This window comes from Callorhinus ursinus, unplaced genomic scaffold (genome assembly GCF_003265705.2).
Source record: "Callorhinus ursinus isolate GAN/ISIS: 27379988/994484 unplaced genomic scaffold, GSC_fseal_2.0 scaffold8, whole genome shotgun sequence".
Lineage (NCBI taxonomy): Eukaryota > Metazoa > Chordata > Mammalia > Carnivora > Otariidae > Callorhinus > Callorhinus ursinus.
The window spans coordinates 11,312,127-11,339,055 of record NW_027397070.1 but is presented as its reverse complement, the minus strand read 5'-3'; the positions used below and the strand labels follow the sequence as shown (position 1 = coordinate 11,339,055).

Genomic DNA, 26,929 nt, shown 5'->3' with positions numbered 1-26,929 from the left:
ACAGCATTTTCAGGTTATTTCAGGATATTCAGTCAGATAATATCCTGCATTTCTTCACTGTGCATATCTACTTCTCTCCCTCTCCCTCCCCCCCCCCCCCATCGAAAGGACACAGAGCTTTGGGGACACAGGGGTTAGGGAAATGTTTAATTTTAGTTAAAACTGGATTTCTCCCAGTCTCTCAGTGGCTTGAGTCTCCTGACCTGGGTCAAACAGCAGAGGCAAGGGGAATAAGGAAAGGCACCAGGTAAAGCTAGAACGAGATCACTGTTGAATACACATACTTGTTACGGAGTCTGTTACTCTGTTCAAGAGGTGACCAGCCCAGAACGTGGCCGGAAACCGTGCTAATTTCATTTACGTTTTCAGAGTTGAGATCCAGGTTTTCAAGTTTGTGATGGGATTTTATGCCAAACATATGCAAATCGATCTCAGTCTAAAAATTCCGTATGTTCTCCAGCCTCTCCTCTAGTCACAAACAACCGAGGCTGGCGCCGGGCAGCGGTAGCCGGGCAGCGGGGGACGGGCCCGGGAAGGGCAGTCCCGGAGGCGGGCCCGGGGCGGGGCCTGGGCGGGGCCCGTGACGCGCCGAGTCGGCCGGCTTGGAGGCCGGACCTCATCCTCTCCCCGCCTGGGGCCGCCGCGGCACCAGGGGTGGGTCGGCATCTCCAAAAGGGGCCCTTCGACTCCACGCTGGGCCAGTCCGGCTCCGGGTCGTGGAGCCCCGCGCAGCTCCCACTGGTCTCTGAAGGGATCCCTCCTCCCAGAGTTTCGCGCAACTTTCCCCTCTCCCTGGCGCGGCGGCGGCGGCGGCGACTCGGGGACCGTGGCCGCCGCAGGTAGCTGAACCCCGGGCCACGCTCTCCGCGCCTCGGCTGCGCGCGCGCGTCGGTCGCTCCGGGTCTCCGTGCACGCTGGGGATCCCCGGGCTCGGCTCTGAGGGCGAGATGCCTCTGGGACACATCATGAGGCTGGATCTGGAGAAAATCGCCCTGGAGTACATCGTGCCCTGTCTGCACGAGGTGGGCTTCTGCTACCTGGACAACTTCCTCGGCGAGGTGGTGGGCGACTGCGTCCTGGAACGCGTCAAGCAGCTGCACTGCAACGGGGCCCTGCGGGACGGCCAGTTGGCGGGGCCGCGCGCCGGCGTCTCCAAGCGGCACCTGCGGGGCGATCAGATCACGTGGATCGGGGGCAACGAGGAGGGCTGCGAGGCCATCAGCTTCCTCCTGTCCCTCATCGACAGGCTTGTCCTGTACTGCGGGAGCCGGCTGGGCAAATACTACGTCAAGGAAAGGTCCAAGGTAGGACGCGCGCGGGCTGCCCGCCGCCGCTGTAGCCCGCGGGGACTGGGGACTTTCGGAGCCCGTTGTCTGTTGCCTTCGCAGGGCTGCAAGTGAACTTTAGTTTTTCACCGAGAGCGAGCAGTCGGTCTGGCTCCCCCTCCTCCACCCCTCCTCCGAGCGAAAATCCATGCTAAGGGACTCAGGTGTATCGTTACGATGACCTTCTGTTAACTGAAATAATGGGTCTGGTGGGTCAAACCGGACAAGCTGTGGGTTTGTTTGTTTGTTTGTTTTTTGGTCTGAATTTAATACGTGAAGGTTCTCAAAGGTCCAGATGAGGGACAGGTTATTCGAAACACTGCGTATGATCTGAGACACGTGTGAATTCATATTAAATGGCCACTTTAAAGTCACCTACAATTGTACTTCATTGTGTTCAGAGGGTATTCCTAAAAAAAAAAAAAAAAAGGCACTGCTCAAGAATTCTGGAGACAGTTGTGATTTTTCGGTGTGGCATTTGGTGTGTGGAGTTTGACAGGTGAGAAAAGTTTGACCTGTGAAAGAGTAAAGCTGCTTTTCACTTTTGAGTGAGTGGTGCCCTTGGCTTGTTGCACCCAGGACACTAGGAGATCACCCACTTGATTAGAAGATTCTCTGCTGCTGGTGCTGAGCCCTACACCACCACCTTCCCTTTCCTAACTATCAGATCCACTCAAAACAACTAGTTAAGCGATGGGGAGAAGGAAGTCAAGCACCTCTGGGAAGAGACCATGTTTTTGTTCACACAGCCAGAAGTGACTCCCTGGGTGGTAATTTATCTTGGAAACATTTACAGGTACACTGGCAGAACTATGGGAACGTGAAGTACAGCCATGCAGGTCCATGTACATTACTTTGGGATAGTCTGGCTACTCAGTCTTCTCTACAAATGATAATCCAGTGCTTTTCCCGTGGCAGTTCTGAGTGATTTGCCCTTTTATTGCGCACTGGTCAAGGTGCACGGGGAGCTGTAGAGAACTTTTACACAGTGAGGCACAGCGTGCTAGCATGAGAAGAAAGGGGCACCATTCTTAACCACATGTGCAGTATTTCTCAGTTCAAGATGGACCCTTTGATAAAACGTACCATTATCGTCTCATTTGTCTCGTAGACTGAGGGGACATTTTTAATGAAGGGTGAAGACTGGCATGTGTAGGAAGGAAGAGGCTGGAGTGGGGGAACAGAGTAGGGGAGAAAGCACATTGCTGTATTCCTTTCAAGCCCGGAGGACAGGAATAGAATGTCTGAGAGCACTTATTAATCAGACACAAAGTAAATCTTGAGAGAAAATGCTGCTTTCTAAATTTTGATTTGGGGAAAATTCAGTTACCTGGACTCTGTAGAAGGTTGATGTTGAAGTGTTTCTTTACTCTTATCATTTGGGTGATTAGAAAGCCATTTGTCTTGGTTAGTTTTGTTTTTGTACTGAGTGACCTTGCCTGCTGGGGCGGGAATGGGGGGGGGGGGAGGGGGGGGGGGAAGGGGGGGGGTGAAGGGGGGGAATGGGGGGGGGTGAAGGGCTAGCCTCAGTGTTACCGAAGTGCTTGTTGCTTCAATCTGGAAGAGCAGATGACTTCTTATCAGTTTTTCAAGTTTCATTTCAACTCAGGTGCTAAGAATTTTACCCCCCGGCCTTCTGGGAAGTAATGTGCTCAGAGGGAGGTCAGAATTAATTGGTAGAAAGATGTCACTAACAAATTTGAAAGTTAAGGATTTGTATTTACCTGTGACTTAAAGGACTGTCCGTGGTAGGGTTGTAGGCTAGGATTTGACTCGACAAATTGAATGAGAAACACTGTGTACGTCTGGGTAAGGAGAAAGAAAGATCTCTAGATAAGATTCTTCAGTTATAGATTGTCTTCTGGATAGAACAAATAACTTCTCAGTTAACCCTTTCAGAAGGTCACTGAATTGAAAAGAGAAATTCATCTTTCGTCCATAACCTAGATCTCGAGCTTTTCTTTGGTTGTCTTGGCACAAAGCTCTTCATTCCTGTCCTTTAGAAAAATCATCTCTAGGTTGGGATATTCCGTGGCCAACTGGAGCCAAATGTAAACCAGGCTTGACCAAACAATTATTAGAGTCAAAAAATAAAAAGTTTGATTTGCTTGTTACATAGTTCTCCTTAGCTTTGTGCCCTTGGGTCTTATTAAAGCATCTACATGATGTACATTAGTTTCACATTAATTTAACTTTCTTCTCTTCCCTCAACTGAGTGCCTTACTCTGTGCTGCTTCCCAGGGTAGTGATATAAACCCAGTTTCCTGCTGCATCCTCCAAGCAGGTGTTCAGTAGAAACTAAATTTTTAAAAGGTAGAATGTGTACATTTATTTTCAAATTTTATTTATGATGTATTATTATGGAAAATTTCAAACATGTATATGAGGTACAGAGGTTGGTGTAATGAGTTATGCTCCTATGACCCATTTTCAACGATCGCCAATTTATACATTTGTTTTAGACCAGTTGTTTTTTAGATATTTCTTGGGGTTATCCTAATTAACTACTTTTTTTCCTTGGACTTTTAAAGGTCATTGAATAATGCAAGAATGCCCTTTATCTCAGTGAAGCAAAAGCAAAGGCATGGGGAATAAAATAGAAATATATATGTTGGACCTAAAGTTGAAACCGTGGAAGAGAATGGAAAGAAATATTAAAGGCTTCTCCCTTTCTGCCAAAAAAAAGTTGTTACCAGTCAGAATTTATCTTCCTTCACTTTGTTGGAGAAAAATCCAAGGGTGCTGGAGACCCTCTGGGGAAGTGGTTTCCTAAAATGCACAGCAGCATGGCGCCCCCTAACTTCAAGCATGGTCATTGCTTCCAGGCTATCAAGAGATTTCTTATCTATAACTGCCTTTTGGAGAATTTAGACCATATCCAAGATAAACATTGGTCATAATTTGCTCCTTTTGCTTTGGCTGCCTAGATCTTGGAAATGGCTGTTTTCCAGAGAACGTGTAATTTATGGAACCGAATGTTCTTCCTGCTTGAAGCATCTCAGTGTAGGCTCACTATTTAGTAACTTTAACAATAGTAACTACTTTTTATTGAGCAGTTTGCCTGGTCTGGCCCTGTGCTAAGCACTTTATAAACACTGTCTATCTGATTTAGTCTTCAGAATCACAAACTTCAGCAAATTGAGTGATTGAATTGTTCCCCCAAGGTCACAAAGTGAGTGGTAAGCAGCAGTTTATCTTAGGTGTTAGGGGCTTAGGCTTGGGCTCAGGAACTTTGTGGCCTCAGGTAAGTTGCTTACTTTTCACCAAGTGTAAAACGAGGGGTAATAATACCTTAAAGCTTTTTTGGGGGAAGGAGCATTAAATAAGATAACGCACATAAAATTCTTAGCGGAATTCTGTGCCCCCGTGAATGTTATGAGGCTGTAAGCGGAAGATTTAGAATTCTAACCCAGTTCTGTCTGACTCCAGAGTTTGGGTTCTTGACTATTCTCTTTTCCGTCCTTGGATTTGCTCAGTGGCGTTCGCTCTGTGTGGGGGTACTGTGCAGGGGCTGGGGGATACCAAGGTAAACAGGCATAATCTCTGCCTCATTGAGCTTCCATTGCCATGTACTTTCGAATGGTAGGATCCTGTAGTTCCCACTCGATTAATTCCCAAGCTTACAACAGCAAAAAGACAAAACCCAAACATTGAAGAGGAAAGTGAAGCGCTGGGCTAATGTTTTCCTACTGTTATTTGCAGGAAAAGTATTTGCTAACAAGGTTGGTTGTGAGGATCCCTGACCAGAGTAGTTCTGGACAGTGGGTCACGGGAGTTGTACTGTGAACAGATAGATCAGCCCGCCTGAAGCAGCACAGACAAAAGATGCCTCAGCAGTAAGTTATGAGTAAAAGAAAATGGGTTGCAAGGTGGTGGGCTTGTTCCTTTGCTGCTGAGCAGTAACAGTTGTAGCCCACCCTTCTCATGTGATATCGGGAATATCTTTTACTCGAGGGAGCTTATCATGGCTGCAAGCTACTTTAAGCAAAATGGCATAATACACTCAAAGATCAGGATATGTCTCAGGACCCAAGTGCAGGAAATGCGATCAGGGTTCGCAGAAGACTGGGGCCATGAACCAGGCACCCGAAAGTCCGAAGGACAGCTGGTGTGTTAGTTGTTTTCTGCGGAGCTTTATGGCCCTCATCTTTGCTTCTCTGCATGTGCCCTTAATTTCTGCCCCAACCTACTTACCATGTAGCTTTGGCTGCTTCTCCGTGCATATGGCTCAAGATGGCTGCCTCACAATGGCCACCCAGCCTCAGTTGAGACATACAGAGACTCAACTAACATTCCAGAATCCCTGTTTTCATTCTCTGGAGTAAAGTCTGATGGTTTCACCTTGGTCCAGGGGACCTGTCAGCCTGGGTTGGGGGTGGTAGTGGGAGTGTAGAATTCTATGAAACCATAGTTGCCGGGGCCGACGAAAGGTCCCGTTCTTAAAGAGCACGGTGTTTGAGGACTAGACACCATACACGGTGTCTCTGTAATTAAGATCTTAAAAATCTATCTGTGAAGAAGATATTTTAGGGGGACGAGTCACTGAGTTTGAAGCACTGGAATATCTTCTTGTAAGAATGTGAGGAATTTCTAGAAAAGTTTTTATATTTCCAAATAACTTAGCTCCTGGAGGAAGGACATTAATTCAAGGAAATAATTTATAGGATACAACCTCAGTGACAGGGAAGCAAGTTTCCCCATTGGGTGAGCTTTCATAATGTTCTTGGTCGATTTTGTTGAATGACACATGCGAGCAAGGAAAAGACAGTAGGGGGGTGTGTGTGTGTGTGTGTTTACCTTGTAATTTCTTTTGCTCAATTTTGGGCCCCTGGCCACTCTACCACATCTTATCTGCTTGCAGTGATGTGGCAAATCAGCAGGTATCAGTTTATTTATCCACAAATCATTAAATGCCTTGCACTGCGGTGGACCTGTACACGGACAGGCAAAGGGAGGTGGAAAGTGATTATAAAACCACCTAGAGAAGAAGTATGCTGAAAACAGAGTGGGGTGAGATAGTTGTCACCAACTTTGCTTTCTCTTTTTCTGGTTAAACAGTCCCCCTGTACACTGATTTGTCATTTTTTGTTTTCTCCTCTTTGGGCTTTCAACAATTTCTCTGTTTACTTAAAGTGAGAAGTGACCAAAAATACACAGACCTTTAATAATACAGGAGTTTAGAGCTGGAAAGGTATGAGAAATCACACCTATCCAGTCCGTCAGTCACTCAGCAGGTAAGGTGTTTTTGTATTTGGAGAGATGAGGTCTTATGCAAGCCCTCAGAGAAGGGATCGGGATGTGTCTCGGGCCTTAGCAAAGAAAGGTACTTTAGAGAGGGGCTTGCTTCATGAGTCAGGTAGGCTAGGAGACAGGGTTGTTAGGTTAATTCAGTCACATCAGCATGTGATTTGGGAATTTTAAGTATAGTGATGACTTAAAATTGATAAACACCCTTAGGTGGAATTATGTGCGTTCGACTTTTGGGTGTCATGAATTATTTCCCTTTCTGACCTTGCTCAGCTCAAGCAAAATTTGTAAATTCCTTCCTGTATCCTGACTCTGGCTAGAAAAATTTCAAATTTGTAAATAACAAGCAGCCTCACATGTTACTATTCCATTCCGTAAACACACCATGTATGGAAGATTTCTCTGCCGAAGCTCCAAGGTGGGGTGGAGTTTAACCCATAATGAGCAGAGCATGTATGAGAAGCATCTCCAAGCACTCCAGCATCGTGCCCTTCAGGATAAAACGTAGAGGACCTTGCCTGTGGGCCACGTTTACTCAGTTTGGCAAGACCTCTGCCTCTGACACACCTTTGTGGCCTTGGGTACATTAAGTGACATTTTGACCCAAGTCTGTTGAGCACCCAGGAAGCAGCTTGCAGCTTTAGCACTATGGAGAAGGTTATTCATTCTTTGTTAATTATTACAGCAACAGATTTGACCATTTCTTTGTAGTAGCACTTTGTAGTTGTTAAGTAATATTGCTCTAAGAAATGGGTGTCATTTTTCTCTAGTGTTTGTCAAATGCTGACGTTCTGACAGTAATGATAGTTCAGATGTATTCTGCTGGGCAACTGCCAGGGGTGCCCAGCGGGTAGTGGAATCCAGAGGCACTGGAATTGTAAATGCGACAGACAAATCATTTTATGATGCCAGACTAAGGAATTCAGTTTTGGCTGGTGGCCAGGAGCCGTTGATTTGGCTCAGATTCAGAGCCATGTGTCTGTTTGCCAAGCGAGATTAGTTAGCTTGGTTCATTATACATAGAATTTATACCCCGTTTCCCTCGATTATCTTAATCTCAAACCAGGGTGGCACTTACCTTAATTTTGTATCTTCTTTTGATGGTGATTTGTGGGTTATATTCGTATTCTTGGTTTGGTGAACTGGGAGTGACTGAGGGTTTTATTTTTCACCCCCTCCCCCAACTCGATCCCAGATTTACGGACATGTGGGTGTATGGTCATATGATGTGGGCTTTCAGATCTGGGACTGGATTCATTCAGTACCTCCTTACTGAGCGTCCCTCATTTTTGTGCCATGTGAATACCTCCTTATTAGGCCATGCCAGGTTTTTATCCTTCAGGAGATATAGTGATCGATGTTTCTCAAGTTCTGGAATAATTGTGTCTATTTCATACTAAATATTCTTTTTCCTTCCAAAATGAGGCCAAAATGCTATTACCATGTAAAACAAGTTCCAAGCTACAAAGGATCAAAGAATATGATGGTAGTCTCGGGTTTTTTTTTCCCTGGGAAGAAAACAAAACGACAAACTCAATTCCAGGTGTCAGTGACATCTATTTCTGGTTCTGCTGGGGGAGCTTGAAGCTGTTTTGAAGTGTTCAGGATAATACTCTTTTGAGCATTGCTTGAAAGTAGTAAGGACATACCATTTTAAACAGTTCGCTCTTCTTCGGGAGCTTGCTCTGTGTTCTCCCTACACAACACGTAGAACAAAGATTCTTCCTGTGCCCCTCCCTCCATGCCCCCTCCTATTTCTCCCCATCTTTCTAGTTAAATCTGAGGGACTATTACTCAGAGAGCTCCATACCCCCACACAGAACTGACAGGGAGTCTTTTTTTGTGTGTGTGCTTTTGGGTGTTTTTGGATGGCTTCTTTCGGATTCATACTGTTTTGTAGGTTAATTTGAATGACCGGAGTGGGTGGATAAGCAAAACCTTTTTATTTATATTTTTATTCTTAATTTTAATTATAAATCTTTCTTTTAAGATTTTATTTTTTAAGGAATCGCTACACCCAACGTGGGGCTCAAACTCACAACCCCAAGATCAGGAGTCCCATGCTCTACTGACTGAGCCAGCGTTTTAAAACCCAAAACATTGAACACTCTGGCAGGAACATGCAATATTATTGGTTCAAATTTGGCCTGTTTTGGACTGTTTTGGATTTTTGTTTTTGTTTTGTTTTAGGTTGACTGTGGAACCTCAGGTTTTGTCTTTTTTTTTTTTTTTTTTTTTTTCTTTAAATTTTGTTTTGCTTTCATAGTAGGTAGGACTCCCTGCGGAGGGAATTATTTTAAAGAGACTTATTTTAACCGTAAATCACCTGCCTTTGTTTCCTGTTCTCCCTGTGATCCATTTTAATGTGATTTTGCCAGACTGTAAGTAGTCCAAAACCCAACACTAATCATGTTGCCTCCATGCTTTCGGCAGACCCAACCATGCTCTCACCCCAGTGTCTACCGTACGTGCTGTGAACTTCTTACCATGTCATTTAAGGTCTTCCATGTCTGACCCCATTTGACCCCATCTGACCTACACTTAATCTCCTGCTGACCGACTTCCCTTCCCTCCCACTCCCTGAAATGCTGGAAGCTGATTTGCCAGGCACACTGAGCTTCCCTATTGTCTTCTGCTTTTCAGAATCCATCTTAGTGCCTTCTGCTTCCCAGAACTCAGTGGGTAGCTCAGTCCATGCCTCCCTGCTACATATAGACGTACCTGTATTTACTTACTTACTTAGTTACCTTACCCTCCATTTACTTATGAATGCAGAGACTCTTAAGCTTGATACATACTTTTAGTGCCTCAGAATAGTCTCTTAAATTCATAGGTGCCTGACTTAATTTCATCTTCAAAAGGAACTTTGATTTCAAAGGCTGTCAGGGTGTCAAAAAAGCTATAAATATTTTGTTAGGTGAAAAAAAGATTTCGCAGTGTGGCCCCTAATTTGATGTCAAAGTGTTTAAATATTTTATTATATTAACATGCTATGAAGGAGCCTCGCAAAGACAAGACTTTGGCTTTATGAGGTTTTTTTTCCTCCGTTGTGAAATTTTATTCTTGGCCCCAGAAAATACCCAAGGCACGCCTGGATCCTGGCAGCTCATACCTACGGGGCTGGCGCCGGGAAGCAAGAAAATCCAGGACCGTGAGCTTGGAGCCCTGGCTTCTGATCCTGGCTCTGGCAAGTGGTGTCTCAGGACCTCCATCTCCGTTTCTGCATGCATGAGATAGATTTTTATTTTTATATTTTAATTTAATTTAGTTGGTACCAACCACTAGGCCCTAGGATGGGCAGATTACATTTTAGTTCATCTCGCCGTGATCTGGGGCAAGTCTGTTTTCTGAGCCTTGCTTTCCTCATCTATACCATGGATGTGATACTATTTCTCTGCCTCCGGGATTATAGGGAATTAAATGAAAATTGAGACTGAATTTCCATCTGAGAGGGCAAATAGGTGCTCTCAGTGCTTCTTATTTGATTCCCGAAGAGACTCCTACCCGCGGTCACACTCCAGCGCTGACATGACAGTAATCCTCAGCAATGCCCCAGAGTTACAATTGGAATGTTCCCTGCCAGCTTTAGGAATCACACTGCCAAGCCTGTGCCAGAAACTGCCTGAGGAATCCCTGCTGTGCCCACCACCTCCTCCGTCTACCCACCAGCCTCCCCAGATTAACCAGCGCCCGTGACTAATGACTCTCCACCTGCTACCATCTAGGGTGAGGCGTTGCCCAAAAACTCTTGGTTTTTGCCACGGAATCGTCATGGTTCGCAAAGTGGGGTTGTTGGACCAGCTGCATCAGCATTGTCTAGAAACTTGCCATAAATGCAAGTTCTTGGGCCTCTCCCCAGACCTTGTTAATCAGAAGCTCATGAGTCCTCCAGGTGATTCTCACACATGCTAAAGTTTGAGAAACACTGAGTGTAATGAGTAAGAGGAGGCTAAACGGAGGCGGGGGGAGGGTGCTATAGCTTCCTACACTTTCCCTGTTAGTAAGAAAATCAGAGTTCAATCGTTTGCTCAGATCTGAGTTTATTCGTTGCTACAACGAAAACATACAAGCACGTGAAGTTTATTTGGGAGATTTTTTGAGAAAAACCCACTACCTGTTAACATGTTAAGACACTTTTTTCTGTTATTTGTATCAGTAAACTTAAATTTTCTAGAGCCAGCTTTGGAGCGCGGTTTGGATCTGATTCCCTCCTGTTCACGTTAAATGGAGAGGGGGAAGGAAGAATCTTTGTTAATGACCTCAGGGTATTGCCGCCCTCCGTGGGCCCAAGAGTCTCGCGAGAAGTGTGAGCTGAAGGCACCAGGAGGAAGGAGACAGGATCCTCGTGATTTTGGACGAGCACAAACTGGAAGCACAGACTGCTTTGGTTATGTGTTAACTGTCGTGCGCTCCCCATGAATCCCACACCGAAGCCCAAGGTGGTGTCTGGCCCTCTGGGGTCGGATGGCTGCCCCATGGGAGACCTGAGAAGGCCGAGGTGAGGAGCTCTTTCCGGATGGGGAGGAAGGCTGACAACCAAATCCATCGTGGTGGGAAATCAAGGGTAGGACCTGGAGAAGGGCGGAGAGTAGCTGCCGCTTGGCCTTTTCTTCCGCACGGAGTGTATCTGGTGAGTCAGGAGAGTCATCTGAGAATCAACCTTTTTGCTTTATCTTGGAGCTAAAGCGGTTGCTCTGGAAATAAGAGCACCTGTTTCAGTTAACAAATGCTTCCTGATACTTTAGAAGCAGTGTTTAGTAGTGGAAAGACCATGCTTAGTTCTGTAACGTTCCATGAGTTACTTCGGGTTTCTCACCCTATGTTTGTGAAATGGGGCTTTGTATATTCCTTGGAAGAACATGGGGACACATAAATTAATGATCCCTGTCCCCCAGATTCAGAGCCAGCCACTCCTTTATTTCTAGTCCCCTTGCCGCTCCCCCAGATAGTTTCTACTTTGCTCTCAGAGGAGCCTTTTACTTTCTACTCCTCGAAGTTTCCCCTCTGCATCTCACTCCCCCCCTAGGCCTCAGTGGGTCTGTATCCAGCGTATTCTAGTTAACGTGCTTTTCAGAAAGTTCTGTATACAGTGGATTCCAGTTGACACGCTACTACTGGAGTTGTCTCCTGAGCAAGCTTTGCTTGTGAGTAAGGACAGCTTATCTCATCTCTGGCATTCCTTTGCATTTACCAGGTGCCGCTCCTTTGACAAAAACACTTTTGTATTTCCTTTAAAATGTTTTCTCCCTTGGTCATTTATCTTCTGACTTTGAAACAAGTGTGAAAACCTTGGCTGGAGCTAACAAGGAAAGGTCCCAAGACGCCGATTTCCTCCCATAGAACCTGGGCCTGGGAAGAGCAGCCTGGGGATGACCTGGGCTAATTGTTGAGCAATTGTATCCAAAGCAGATGTGGGTTGTGCTGGGGCTGCGGAGAGTTTAGAGTGGGAGTGAGTTTGCTGTGGGAGTAGCTGAAGCAAAGACCATGTGGACAGCTGGTACTTTGCACCAGGAATGAGTCAGGCTCCTTTGCCCTGTGCTTGTGTTAACACCGCCCCCCCCCCCCCCCCTCAAACCATCTTGGATCTTTCGTTCACAGACTCAATACCAAGCACCCTCCTTTTTCTTTTTTTTTTTTTTTTTTTTTTTTTTTTTTTGCCCTTTACAGTTTTCTATGATTAGGGAAAGGGTGCTAGGCAAGGGTGAGAGGGATTCAGATACTTAAAGTAGAACCTAAGATCTTTGTTCCCCCCAAAATGGATGACTTGGTTCATGGTAGACATTAGGTAAGTGGTGCTGATGAAGCATGACTTGATGATGGAGGCCTCACACTCTGCAGCCAGACAAACTGGGTTCGAAAAGGCAGGGGACCGAACCTCCTGGTGCCTCAGTTTCCCCATCTGTAAAATAGACATAAGGATGTCTCCTGCCATATGGGGTTATTTATGAATATTGAATGAGGGGGGCTATTCAGGAAACACATAGAACAGTGTCAGGCACGTAGTAAGCACTATACAAATGTTTGTTCAGTAAATCAGTGTGTCTCCTGAATGTTATAGGTTCTAATTCCAACTGATTTGCTGTGTGTCATTTCTTTCATTGAGCAGATAGATTTTTCCAGGTGCTGAAGGGCACATGTAAATATAAGATCTGGCTTCCTAGAAAGTTCTCTATTTTTTCCAGCATAGTTGCCGTGTCCCTAGGGAATTGCTGGTAAATTTCCTGGTTTTTCTTAGCTTTAAGAAGATTGTTGCATTTTTCTTGTGTTTTGACTGGTAACTTTTTTTTATTACCCGTTTATAAAATCTTGTCTTACCAATTATATTTGAGTTATGGATTCCCTTAACATATTTGAGGATTCATGGCAGATGAGAACTTAAGGACAGCCATATTTAATTTTCTGACAGTCCTGCAACCGCAAACATTCTTGTTTTCCTCTTATTCTCAGAGCCTTTCTGAGAACTGCAGGTAAAGTTTTGTTTTTCTGAGAAGGCTGTTTCTCACAACAAAAGAAGTTAAATACTATGAGTCCCTACCCCCATATTGCCTTAAGGATTACCCATGAATTTGTTTTTCTATACAAAGACGGTAACTTGGAGGTTCCAGGGTTTTAATGACTTTTCCTGAGAACTTGTGAGCAGGGAGACTCGAGCTGCTGCTCGCCTTCCCCATAATCAGGAAACGAAATGGGATGGTATGTGGAAAGCACCACCCCAAGTGCCACCTGGCCGCATAGGTCCTCAGGAAATGGCAGCTGATACAGTAAGGAGAAAGGCGTTGGAAAGGTTACTGTTAAAGGCCCCTCTTAATGTCCTTCACCCTGAGTCTGGCTGACTTTTGCTGATTTCATAAGTGCAAGGAAGCACTTATTCAAAACATTTCTCTGGTGACTCGGGTAGTGCCGGGGGGAGGGCTGTCCTGTGCCGGTTCCCTCGGCAGTCTGCCCTGCGGTGTGCTCGGGTGTGGGCTGGCTGCCACCCTCACGCAGCGCACGTAGCCCTGTCACTCAGCCGGCACCCTGCTGGCGGGGAGCCAGGCCTCGCGGGAAGGGCCGCCTTTCCAAACCCAAACAGCCTGTATTGATATGTCGATGTTTCCTGGCCTGTTTACTGTGCTTAATTGCAGAGCTCTGGCTGAATCCTCTCCAAGGAGAGGAATTAACCACAATTCAGAAAGGAATGACAATAGTTTCTTAAATTCTTGGCCTCGCAGAGTTTCAGTGGCTTCTCCTGGGAGGGTGATTCACTCAAGTTCATGCACGAAGTGCAGGATTCCCTGGAATAGAATCTTGATCTAGTGCAGTCAGACTTTACAGTGAATCCCCTGTGATTTTATGCAGGCGTGTGTGTGTGTGTGTGTGTGTGTATGCACGCGCGCATATTTTTGAGGTGGGGGTGGCAGCCTAACTCTTTAATGAAGAATTTCAATGGGCTTTGGCATCTGGTAAAACTGCCATCACTGAGCTAGGAGAACTAAATCGAAGGTTCTAGAGTCTGGGTAGTTGGTGGTGGTTTGGATGATCCCAGAGCCAGGACCAAATTCATAGTAGAGCAGAACAAGGGCACGGATGGAAAAGTCTACTTGGGGACAGGTTTTCAAGTGAAGATGGTAAATTCCTACCCCCACAGGCACGATGCTGTCACCTGACCGGAAAGGGGTGGATAGATCCCCATCACCAGAGCAACTGAGAATTGGTTAGACCTTCTTACTTTTATTTTCAGAATTACCAAAACTCTTGCATTTCAACAAAATTCATTCATGGGGGGGTATGATGATTATTGCTCTAAACTGAAAGTGAGGTTTTGTGTCGCAGTGCCCTGGGTTTGGGAAGAGGCTTTTTTTTTTTTTTTTTTTTTAAGTAGTCTCCACAACCAGCGTGGAGCCCAACGTGGGATTTGAACTCAGGACCCTGAGATCAAGATGTGAGCTGAGACCAAGAGCCAGATGCTTAACTGACTGAGCCACCCAGGTGCTCCAGGAAGAAGTATTTTTAGTGTGGATTTAGAACAAATGAGGAAGGCGGAAGTGGTTCTCAGTGTAGAAATAGAATAGCAGAAAACATTTTAATGAATAACTTGAGGCTTGTTGAAAGGATTACTTACCTTACAGTTGTAATTTATCTGGTGTTCTGACTCCCCTGAATTGTCGGATACTGAAACTTTGGGAAGGAGAACATGGTAGTTGGCCAAGGTTCACGTTATTGCTCACCAAAAGTATATTTCCTATTTTTTCCTCATTTTGTTACATCAGTCTTTAACTAGAAGCACTAGGCAGAAGGAGAAAGGTAGGTTTGCTCTTAACCAACAGGATAGATAACAAGCAAGATGCCAAGGTAACTCGTGACAGTTTGCAGAGTTTCCTACTTCTCTAAAGTGCCTACGTTATCTACAACTAATGTCTTCATGCCAACCTGGATGAAGTTAGAGTGAATGTAGAAGTTTCTAAAGCAGTTTTTATGTTTATGAGCGGTTCATCATCACCTTGAGAGCTTGCTTTTTTTGGTTCAGTTTCAGATGAAGGATGGGACTGACAGCGGTGTGAACTTTGCAGAGTGACATTTTCTGGAAACTCTTGTATTTCTTCTAAAGTTTTTACACATCGGGTTCTCCGTGTAGTTAATTGTGTCATGGTGGAGAGAGGAAGGACCCTGTCCAGAGCCGACACGGGGGGGAAGGCTGGAGGAGGCCCATGGAATGTGGATGCCACTGAAGGATGAGGCCGTGCCATTGGACAGGATGCATCTGAGCCAGGCGAGGAGAGATGGGGGAGTGCCCACCTGGCGCTCAGGAACTGTCCCAGAGTAGCTTGACTGCTTAGGAGACCACAGACGGTGACCTCAGAGTAGAGCCTGTTGTATTTTTTAGTGGCCCTGGTTAAAAAAATGGGATAAAACCTGTTCAGGAGAGTTTGCATGCACATCTGGTTCCGTTGCCTGTCTCTCTCCTAAGGTCTGCAGATTTGGAACACCGGGCCTTTGTTACAAAGGACAGCAGACTCCCTGCTTGTAGGCAGCAGAGCGCACTCACCGGAGTTCTGACACATCTATTCCTGATTGGCTCTAATCATTTATGTTCCTTGGAAGCACCAAAAGCTGTTTGAGTTAGCCAGTCCTGGATTTGAAGCTACAGAGCACTTAAGTAGAGTCCGGTCCCTGAAGAGGAGACATTCAGAAGCCCTGGCTGAGGGGAATAGCTTAATATATATAGCTAAAGAAGCAGCATTTGGTGTATGCCAGGCCTTGCACTCAGCATTTTACACGACTTAACTCCTTCAGTCCTCATAAGCCCATTTTACAGATGAGAAAACAGAGGTATGAAGAGGTTAAGTACAGGCTATCCTGTATTTAGGTTGCATTTTATTCAAAGTATGCTTATGCTCAAGATCATTCATAATTCGAAGCAAATCCTTACAAAGACTGACTGGCATTTCTGTTGAGCAGTTAGAGGGGTCTAGCATTTGGCAGTGGACCAAAATACGGGTTTGACGGTCACTCAACTAGGTAGCTTTGAAGTTATGCTATTCTTGACACCATTCTTTAAAATGGATTCACATTGATTGCAAATTAAAATGAGTTGATTAATATTTTTAATTTGCTAAATTAAATTTTATGTAAAAGGCCCCTTTATAACTTGTTTAAGACCAAGTCATACTAGTGAATCTGACTCCAAAGTCATGAACGATGTGAAATACGTTTCTATAAAAATCTAGATCATTGATTGTTATTAGGGAAGTGGTTAGTCTAACTGGAGGCTGGATGGGTCAGGTGTGCCCCCTTCCCACCTGGGGGTCTGAAGTGATCATCATCGCTGGATGGACAGTGGAGGTTGCCGATGGCACTTTTTGAAACTGGTTTATACATGCAGTCAAGCTGTGGCTGCTTTCAGTCAAGAGCATTCTGTGTAGGCATTGGAATGGAAATCTTCAGCTTTCCTTTTCCAATGTTACCTTTGGGATTGATGAGATATGGTTTCTTAAGCCAGCTCAGTGATAACTCCAATAGAACCACTGTTTTTGATTCTACCTGTGGTTTTGGGGGAACAGATTTTGTTACTTGGATTTGGCTATTAAAATTCTATGTATCTGTGTGCATCTTCAAAGAATGCATAGACAGTCCCTGCCTGAATGTGGCCACCTAGATGTCTAGAGCACCTAGCTCTGGTCTAGAGCTAGCCTGGGAGGGGTTCACCCCTCCGCTCATTTCCTTTTGCCACAGAGCTCTAGAAAGGCCTCCAGGGGTGGTGGGAGGGGGGACTGTGGGGTGGGGGCACAGCAGGGTCAGAGGAAGAAATGGTGGATGCCTTTATATATTATAAATCCCTTCCCAGGCTTGATGAGGCTTAGATAGCCCTGCAGTCGAACCGCTCCGTTTCTGGGGTTTGTTTCTGTCCTCTGCACAAATTGGCACAGAAATGCATGACTGGTTGTTGAAGGGAGCGTTGCTTCTCAACACATCCTTAGCCTCCTGGTTCTAGACTGTGTCAGAGACCAACAAATAGTTGGGAATGTGCCCAAGCCTAAGACCTATCTCCTATGGCTCTTGTCCAGAAAACACTGATAAAATTGGCCTGTGTAGTTTCGACGGGCCCACTGAGGCCCACAATAATTTCCTTCCATTGTTTCAGATTTGATGCTGTGGCTTCAGAAACCAGGAGAGAGGGTGAAGATTGGCTCTGGCCAGAAAAATTCCCTCTGTTGCCCTCCCCTAAGCAGTTAGATACTTTGCTGACACTTAGGAGTTTTGTGCTAATAAGTCCCTGGGAGGTGCTAGCTCTTTTTCTGCGTGTGTGTTTTGTAGATGCAGGTATTCATAAAGGAGGTACTACTGTGAGTTTGTATCTACTTTTTTCAGTATTTACTGCAAACTGAATTCTGTGGCAGACAGGTGCTTCATAATGCCCTGAAGAATCCTGTTGCTCCTTCTGGGGTTGCTGCTTAGCTAGAGTCTCAGCCCTTTGGAGGCCCTCCAACCTGTGCCCCTCCTTCTAGAAAAAAAACTAGGCCTGGGATCACACAATTCGTTGCTGAGGGAACCAGATGGCAGGCATCCAGACCACTGACCTTTTCCGTAGAGTAGGACTGTTTAAGAATATAAGATTATATAGTATGGATGGGGCACTGTGCTTTTCAGGGCCTCACAGTGGGGGGAGGTTGAGAGGGTAGGGAATCTAGCCTATAAATGTTTGTGGCTTAAGTGACTTTCATTATTGGCTCAGTGGTGGCTCTTACAATCCTAATAGCTGCTCCCAGGGATGAGTAATTCCCTAGTCAGTATAGGTGACTTCATTTATCTCTTCTTCCCAGCCAGGCCCATCATTTCCGCCTGCTACCAGTCAGCTTTCTTCAAGCCATCCTTTGCTTGGTGGTCCCATCATTTGTTAAATCTTGATTGCAGTGGCCTCAACATTCCACTTTCTGGACGAGGTTCGGGCCAACAGCCTCACTTCAGCTCCAAGATATGACATTGCATTGACATTGTTAGATGCTCAGAGGCAGGTTGCGGGGATTGATAGCCGCATGAGGGGTACGGTGATTTAAGAGTTACGATCATTGTTAAAGCCAGGTTGCTGTTGAGCCTGATTGTTCTAGTATGCCGTGTGTGTGTGAAGCCTTTGAAGCTCCGTGCTTTGTTCATGTTTTCATGCTGCTGCTGGGAGTGACTTGGCGGCCACAGCGTTGAAGCTGATTCATTGAGCCACTAATGCCTTAGTTTGGGCCTCTACCTGACTGATGGTTTTACCAGCGAAACAGCCCTGCCCTTTATGAGGGAAAATACCAACTGGATCACTAAGTTTATGTTTGAAGATAGGTTTTTAAAAATGACAGAAATTTTGGGGCGCCTGGGTGGCTCAGTCGGTTATGCCTTCAGCTCAGGTCATGATCTCAGGGTCCTGGGAATGAGCCCCGCATCGGGCTCCCTGCTCGGCAGGGAGTCTGCTTGAGATTCTGTCTCTCCCTCTGCTCCTCCCCCCGACTTGTGCTGTCTCTCTGAAATAAATCTTTAAAATAAAATGACTAGAGACCAGACACCTGGGTGGCTCAGTCGGTTAAGCGTTTGCCTTCGGCTCAGGTCATGACCCCAGGGTCCTGGGATCGAGCCCCATGTCAGGCTCCCTGCTCAGCGGGAAGCCTGCTTCTCCCTCTCCCACTCCCCCTGCTTGTGTTCCCTCTCTCGCTGTCTCTGTCAAATAAGTAAATAAAATCTTAAAGAAATGACAGAGACCTCTTATTCATTAGAGGACAGAGCCATTTGCTTATTTATTCACTTAAATTTTTAACAGACACCTTCCATGTGGCAGGCACTGTTTTAGGCACTAAGATTGCCTCAGCCAACAAAATAGGAAAAATACCCCTTTCCTCATCTTATGTTGTCAATTCCAGTATCTTCCCTGCATACGTCTCATCCCTATGAGAATATTTGAGAAATAAGGCAGTGTCCTGTGAAGAGAACTAGCTTTTGCATTTTGCCCCTTGTTTTCTATTCCTTGCTATAATTTTCCCATGGAACAATTAGAGGTTTGATACCTGCTTAATAGTAATTCTCTAATAGTAATTTTTAGTAGGATTTGTTTTTATGGCTTTCTACTTTATTCCTCCACCTGGCTGTTACAGGTAGTGCCTGGGCAAAGGAAGAGAACTTCAGGTTATTGCCTGATGGGATAGTTACCAGTAGGCAAGACGATGAGCATTGCGAAACATACCTAGATGTATCTGTGGCTTCCTCTATGAATTGGACCTGATTGTGCTGCCTGTGGTAACAAATTGGGGCACAGTTTCCTTCCTTCCGACTGACCTTTCCCTTTTCTTTCTGTCCTAAGTATTTTATTGAGCAAGCCTGATCTTTTCTGCCTTTGTGATTGGTTCCTATCTCTTTGTCAATGCACAGATCTTTAGCCATTGTTCTAAGACAGCTGGTGATTCGGTGATTCAGGAGCACTTATTATACCAGGCATAATCCCTAAACTCCATTACCCAGTGAGTCTGATTTTCTGGGTCTAGGATGGGAACCCAGAATCTGCTTTTTCAAAGAGGATTGGAGAAAAGCAGGGCATCCTCATGATGATGTAGCTGGGTTACTGTCTGAAATGTTCTAGAACTGTGGGAATATTGCTGAACCACTTTCCACTTGGGCTGAGCCATAAGGTATGACTTGGCTGTTAATCTTACACCACGACGGTGAGTCTCGATTTATGTACTGTCCATGCAATTAAGAAGCCCGTGGCCGCCTGTAAATGTCACATAGCACCCAAAGAAACTGCATTACTCAGCTGTTCCCCGGTGGGAGAAGATGGTCTCGGCTTTGTTTAACCAGCTTTCTTGGGATTTCTCCATAGGCAATGGTGGCTTGCTACCCAGGAAATGGGACAGGTTATGTTCGACATGTGGACAACCCCAACGGCGATGGCCGCTGCATCACCTGCATCTACTATCTGAACAAGAATTGGGACGCCAAGGTACTCTGGCATAAAGGGAGTAGAACGTGAGGCTAGAAACTCTAGGGGAAATAATTCAGATGACTTAGAGGAGGGTTTGGAATTCATAATTCCCACGGATGAATTTTGTCTACTTCACCATTTCCTTTTTGTCTCCTACTATGGTGTTAGTACTTAAGTTGATCAGACGAAAATAATGGATGTGGAATTAATCTGGTGGGGGGCAGCGGGGGTGGGGGGCAGTAGGGAGGGTCATTACTAGGTTGTGGGAAGGGTGGTTGATAAAGAGAAGGTAATTTATTTTAGGAATGGGATAAATTTTTTTGGGGGGGGATCTAATCCAGAGCTGGTAGGACTTTCAGTGCACAGTAAGATACATACTTCTTCCTTCCAGCAGCAATGTTGTGAGAGAATTCCACAAAAATAGAACTAACTGTAGGATATAAAACCGGCCCCAAGTGAGGTTTCCCACACAGTTCTCTTGGGGTGATATGTCTCGTTGGTGGCCGCTTGCCATGGCTCACCATGGTTTGTGAATGTCAAAGGCTTTCTGGCTTATTTTTGTATTTTTGAACATATAGATAGAGATATGAAGTCTGGTTCCACGCTTACAGACATTTGTCTGGAATTTGTATGCTTTCTGAAACTTAAGGATGATTTAGGAGTCAGAAGTCAGAGAACTTTTCAAGCTCATTTGGCATTTGAACCTTCTACATCTCCATTTTCTGTTCATTGGGGCAGATACCGGTCGTCCGAAAGCACAAGGATATTTTATCTGGTGTCAGGGAAACAAAACCTGGGAAACCAGTGAGTCAGATGTCTCTTCTCCCTATTTGGTAACATGATTGGAATACATCCCTTAGTTGTCTTTTAAAATCTTGAAAGGTAGTGTTATAGGCAAGAGAGTAAAGTTATCAGGTCAGTGATAGTAAATCATGAAGTATGAAATAATGCAACAAATATTTGAGTGCCTGTTAATGCCAGGCATTGTGCTGTGCAGAAGCATTGATGTGTGAGGCCTGGATTCTACCTTGATATGGTTATCCCAGCAGGAGATTTGGGTGTACATATTTTTAAAAAGAAATCAAGGAAGAGAGTGATGCATGTACTGAAAAGTGTAGATAAGGTAGTCTGAGTTCAGAAAAAGAATATGTAACTTCCAGCTGATAAGATCACATAGGAGCTGGAGAAATTCAAAAGAAAGCCGTAAATTCTAATTGAAGGGGATGTTATGTGTGATGACTATCCTAGGAAGTTCTTAATATTAGATGGAACCATATGAAGTTGCTGGTGGGTTTTTGTAGGTCAAAAACAGATGTTGACAGGTTTGTGTGATTGGACGTAATAGCACTCCATTTTGTGTCCACGGGTTTCATGACTGGGGTAGGAAGGCTTCATTCCGTATGAGGTGGATAAGGAGAGATGACTAGCTAAGTTGGAAAGAAAAAGAAGTACAAGATGTAAGGTTGGAGAGAATTTTGGGAGTAATACACACCTGGACCGGAGGTTGGAAGATGGCATTGTTTCCAGATGAGGCTGAAATACCATTGTTAGCCAATTATGTGTGAGGCTAGGAAATAATCCATCTTCTTTGTGGCCCTCAGCTACACGGTGGGGTCCTGCGGATATTTCCAGAAGGGAAATCATTCATAGCAGATGTGGAGCCCATTTTTGACAGACTCTTGTTCTTCTGGTCAGACCGCCGGAACCCACATGAAGTCCAGCCTTCCTATGCGACCAGGTAATAGCCAGGGCCATGATTCCTCCTGAGAAGCTTCTGTATAGAACCCAGTTCCCAGAGAAGTCCCTAAACTTGCGTCCTGTGTATATGAGGGACCAATCACACTCCAAGGCTGATAGCAAACCTGTTAGAAGGCAATCATAGTTAAAGGGGAAACTAGATTCCTTAGGTTCTTCACAAAACCTAATGTCAACTGGAACTGTTAACAAATTGTTTTCCATTAGGTGAGCGTGGTGGATTCCAGATTTCCCAGTGTTTTTCCCTTCTTCCTTTGCCATTCCTCCCTGAAACAAATCTAACATTGAAGTAGCCCTAGAGACTGTTGGCGCTCACATATCAGGAATTCTGATGGCTAACTCCGGGTGGGTTTACAAGTCGCCTATTGCAAACAGAGAGAGAACCTTGAGAAAAGAGAGAGGAATTTGTTCCGACTTCTTTTCCTTTTTACCCTTTCTTTCCCTTAAAATTGGTTTGGGCCCACTGTACCCATCATGTTCCAGGAATGGGATTTTTTTTAAAAGCCCCTTCTTTAGCTCAAGCATGAGAAGGTTTTCAGAGTAACTCAACAATTAAACTTGTTAAGATTACACCAAGAGTTTCTAGATTAATACTAATTTCGGAATATGCCTCTCATTACCTTTGTTTTATGGCCTGAGCTGGAAACCAGGTGGTGGCCCCATGCTGTGGGGATGCAGCTTGAACTGGGAATCACAGTTGGGGGCAGGGGGAGAGAACTTTGGTAGGATAATGACTTGAACCTTAACAAGCCTAATTAAATTAGAATCACATGTGTGAAGTAGTTAAGATTTATAGGTGTTCCCCTCCAGAAATCACCATCTGAGCCCCACACAGAGTTGCATATTAAATGTCAAGTTGGAATGTGCCCTAGGTGAGCAGGTAACTAATTCTACCCCCAGAGCCTGGTTGTGGCTTGTTTAATAGGGTATGAAAATTGGCCCCTGTCATTTGTGCCCGAATTCCCTCAGTATTCCCCAATCTCTTGATGACCTAAGTCACAGGAGAAACATTAGCAGATGTTGATGGGAAGCCCTTGAAAAAAATCAAGGGCTGTAGAAATTCCAGTAGTTAATAATAATTAGAAAATGAAACTTTTTGAAAACTCATGCATGAAATGATTCCTATTACAGTCTGTCCCATAGATGGGATAAAGCAAATTAATGGAAACACAGTAGAAAGCTTGAGGGCATCATTATTCTGTTGCATCCTTGCCTCGGTATCCAAAACTAAGGAAAGCAAGCCAAGAGCTTTAAGCGTTCTGTCATTTAAATAATTTACTCTTCAAAGCTTTACTCAACTGTCACCTCCTCTTCTCTGTGTTCTCCCCAAAAGCTTGGGTCTCTCGAGTCTTGATTAGAATGACTCCCTTCTAGTCCTATCTGTGTAGATCATCTTGACCTGTCACATTATTTGTTAAATTGCCTGTCTCCCCTGTGAGAGCCCGAGCTCCTTGAGAAAGCGGCAGATTTATTCACAGGATCATTTGAATTCCCATTGCTCAGGATAATGCCTGCTGCATACTTGGAATTCCTTACGTGTTTTATTACATTTAAATAGAATTGAAACCAGGGAAGTTTATTTTAAATTAAAATTGGGACGGACTTCTAATAATAGGGAAGACTTTAAATGTTGGCTTTACGAATGCCTCTGATGTGAGATTCATAGTATTTTTTATTTTTTTGGTAGTATTTTTAAACTTCTTTTATATCTGCTTATCACAGATACGCTATGACCGTTTGGTACTTTGATGCTGAAGAAAGGGCAGAAGCCAAAAAGAAATTCAGGAATTTAACGAGTAGGTGTTTGAAATTTTTCTGTGACTTTTAGTCGGGTCAATCTATGACTTTCAGTTAACATTTGTATATATATTCTGATATATACTTGACCCTTGAACAATGAGGGTGGGGTTAGGGTGCTGACCCTCCCTCATTGAAAATCTGCATATACCTTTTGACTCTCCAACACTTAACTAATAATTACTTCCTGTTGACAGGAAGCCTTAAACATAAACAGGCAATCAACACACATTTTGTATGTTCTGTGTATATTCTATATTATATTACGATAAAGTAAGCTAAGGAAAAGAATGCTATTAAGAAAATCATTAGGAAGACATTTTGTTCTCCCCCCCCAAAAAAAAGACATTTTCTTTTTTTTTTTTTCCCCAAAGATTTTATTTATTTGAGAGAGAGAGCATGAGAGAGAGAGCACGAGCAGGGGGGAGGACAGAGGCAGAGGGAGAAGCAGACTCCCCGCTGAGCAGGGAGCTGGATGTGGGACTCGATCCCAGGACACTGGGATCATGACCTGAGCCGAAGGCAGACTCTTAACCGACTGAGCCACCCAGGCGCCCAAGAAAATACATTTTCACTACTGCGCTGTATTTATCGAATACGGTTTTTGTGGACGTGGACCCATACAGTTCAAATCCATATTGTTCAGGGGTCACGGTGCTCTGTTCAGTCCTGGGCTGTGGCTTAGCCTCACGTGTAATGACGTCTTGATGGGCTGAATCCCGAAACCCTGGCCTTAGCTCCCCTGGAAAAATCAGAAAAAATGCAAAGGACCTCCCCTGCGAATGTCCACTGATTGTGTGACAGTAAATAGTTAACCTTTTATCATTAATGTTCACCCCTCAAACATAGCATTCAGTTTGGCCCATGATTTTGGCACATTTCATAGGGGATACAATGGAGCGCAGCTAGAATGGTTAATGTATTATATTGGTGTGGGACTGTGACTGTCTCTACAAACACTGGGCTCACGTAATACAAACTGAGTATGACTTAACGCTGTTCCCTCCAACCTTAACGCCATTCCTGTCTGCCTCCAGCTGTAAGGCAGCATTTCCCAAAATATGTTGTCTCGAAACACTCATCCCGCTAGTGGTCTTGCCAAGTTGGTTTGTGAAAGGTAAATTTCTGGCCCCCTAAATGTGGGAAATGTTACATACTGTATCCTTCTCTTGAAGAGTCACAGTGGTCATTGGCATGTTAATCAAGAGAAGTTCATCTAAGATTGAAATAAAGATGTATGCAACATTGCCTGTTACCCATTTGGAACCAAAGAAAACACATTATGCTAAGTCCTATGGGGCAGGGGGCATTGTGCTCAACTTTGTATTATAGGATGGGAAGTCTTCGCTGGAGGCTTTTTTGATGCCATTTGGGGCATTAAACTCATCAGATCTGGCTCCTTACCCTCTTTATTTTCTCTTCTGTCCCCAACCCAGGGAAAACTGAATCTGCCCTCACTGAAGACTGACTGTGCTCTGAAATCTGCTGGCCTCGTTCATTTTAGTAATGGTTCCTGAGGTCTCTCTAAGAGTTGAAATCCAAAGAAGGCCTCTTCCATGACTCGGTGACAAGAAGCCCCCCTCCTGCTTGCATCCCTCACATCCCTGTCTTACGTATGGTACTTTTGTGTTTTCTTGCCAAAACTGCATCCACCTTCAGACACTCTCTTTGCCAGATGAACTCATTTGCTAACTCCAGAAATACCTGCAGACGACCTAGCTGGCCAGCGGTTGAACCGATATATTTGGTACTACTGGCTATCAACACAAGATCCTGGAAGCATGGGCAAGGGAATGAATCTTACTTGCACTTTATGTACACTTCCTGGTTTGAAAGGAGGAGGTTTGCAAAGAAAAACAAAATGGCGACAGATGCCACCGAGAGGCATCCGTGAAGCCTTCACCGCAGGAGACAGAAATTGGTGTCATCTGAACAGTTTCCAGATGTTCTCAATCCCGGGCTTTTGGGGTTTCTGGAGAATCACCACAACCTAGTGACATTATTACCTCTAGAAAGGGCTAGAGGTAATATCCTAGTTCTCAATTTAGAAGTATCCTGTGGGTGGACACCCTCTTTTTCCTGGTCCTGCAACCTGGACTTGCTGCCTCTGCCCCATTTTGCTGAAAGTAGGGCTTTCTGGTCACAGATGATCTACCATCTATCTTTTATTTTCACTTCTTACTTGGAGAACCTAATTCCCCAGAGGCAAAAACTAGACCTTAATTGTTTGGGTTACTTTGTTGAAATGGAATTTGAATTTCAATCGAAGGGGAAAAGAACCCACCTGGCAGGTAGCTTCAGCGGCAACAACCTCTGGTAACTGGTATTGAGAGACGTGGGTCTACCAATACACGATAAACCTGTGTGCATCTTGGTCCGTCGGAGAATGGCAGTGGGGTTGGAAATGTAGGCATTCCCGTGTTTCAGTTTTCCTTTTCAATGCGCTCACCCTTCTTGTTTAACAGAATGAGACAGTAACAAAAAATGGGGTGTTGTATTTTAAAAAGGAAATGGAAAGTAAAAATCCCAGAAGGCTATTTGAGTTTGTCCACGTTTTCTGTCCCTAGTAGCCTTTCTTCAACAGAACTGAAGCACAGGTTCCACTGCCTCAAGAATTCTGAATTGTGCACCTATTCTATGAAAGTTTAGTCTTCCTAGTTTTCAATTCCATTTTCGTTTTTTAAATCCCCTTAGTGTCTTGCATACAAATTCCATGAACATGAAAGAGCCAGAAATATATTCTTCTTTTGTCATTTATAGGTATATACACTTTCCAAGAAAGAAGCTTATTTTTTTTTTTTTCCATTTCTGGTTTTGGAAAATTCCCAGATAAGACTTGTCTTCATTCTCACAACTGCTCTATTTTTTTTCATAGTGCTTATCACCTTCTAACTTCCCATGTAATTTACTTATTTATTATGTTTGTTGTCTCGTATCCTTTCTCTAGAGTGTAAGCACAATGAAGACAGGGATTTTTGTATGTTTTTAATCAACGGAATGTATTCCCAGCACCTAAAATAGTGCCTGGCACACTAAGGGCTCAGTAAATACTTTGTTGAATAAACTTCCTCTCCTACCTTAGTGTTTTCGTGGCTTGATTCATTTCCTCCATCCTTGGCAAAAAAGGCTCGCTAGAAGTTTTTATACACCTCTTTCTCTCATCGACTTACAGATTGAGGCTAAGAGTGTTAGAAAGCTTTGGTCCTAGTGTCATTCCGTATCTGTTTCCCTGTTGGAATAGGTCTTTGACCACCATGAGTCTGAAAACTGAACAAAGAAAAATTCTGCCCTTCAGGAGCTTGGGACTGTAGGGGGAACATGAGAGTAGCCTCAGACAGGACAGAGTACATCCCTCCTTTGGAACAATTTTGAA

The 26,929-nt window shown here is 44.5% G+C and overlaps 1 protein-coding gene across 1 annotated transcript; it reads left to right on the top strand.

The window, feature by feature from the left end:
* The first annotated feature begins 615 nt into the window (after positions 1-615).
* On the top strand, positions 616-26,637 carry EGLN3 (egl-9 family hypoxia inducible factor 3). Its single transcript, XM_025870188.2, has 5 exons — positions 616-1,304; positions 19,903-20,022; positions 21,606-21,742; positions 23,482-23,555; positions 24,993-26,637. The coding sequence occupies exons 1-5, from the start codon at positions 948-950 to the stop codon at positions 25,022-25,024; spliced, it is 720 nt and encodes a 239-aa protein (XP_025725973.1). The 5' UTR covers positions 616-947; the 3' UTR covers positions 25,025-26,637.
* Positions 26,638-26,929: the final 292 nt, after the last annotated feature.

Coding starts and splice junctions, on each gene's coding strand:
- EGLN3 (XM_025870188.2), top strand. CDS start 948: ATGCCTCTGGGACACATCATGAGGCTGGATCTGGAGAAAATCGCCCTG. Junction 1,305..19,902: donor ACGTCAAGGAAAGGTCCAAG/GTAGGACGCGCG, acceptor ATTTCTCCATAG/GCAATGGTGGCTTGCTACCC. Junction 23,556..24,992: donor GAAATTCAGGAATTTAACGA/GTAGGTGTTTGA, acceptor TCCCCAACCCAG/GGAAAACTGAATCTGCCCTC.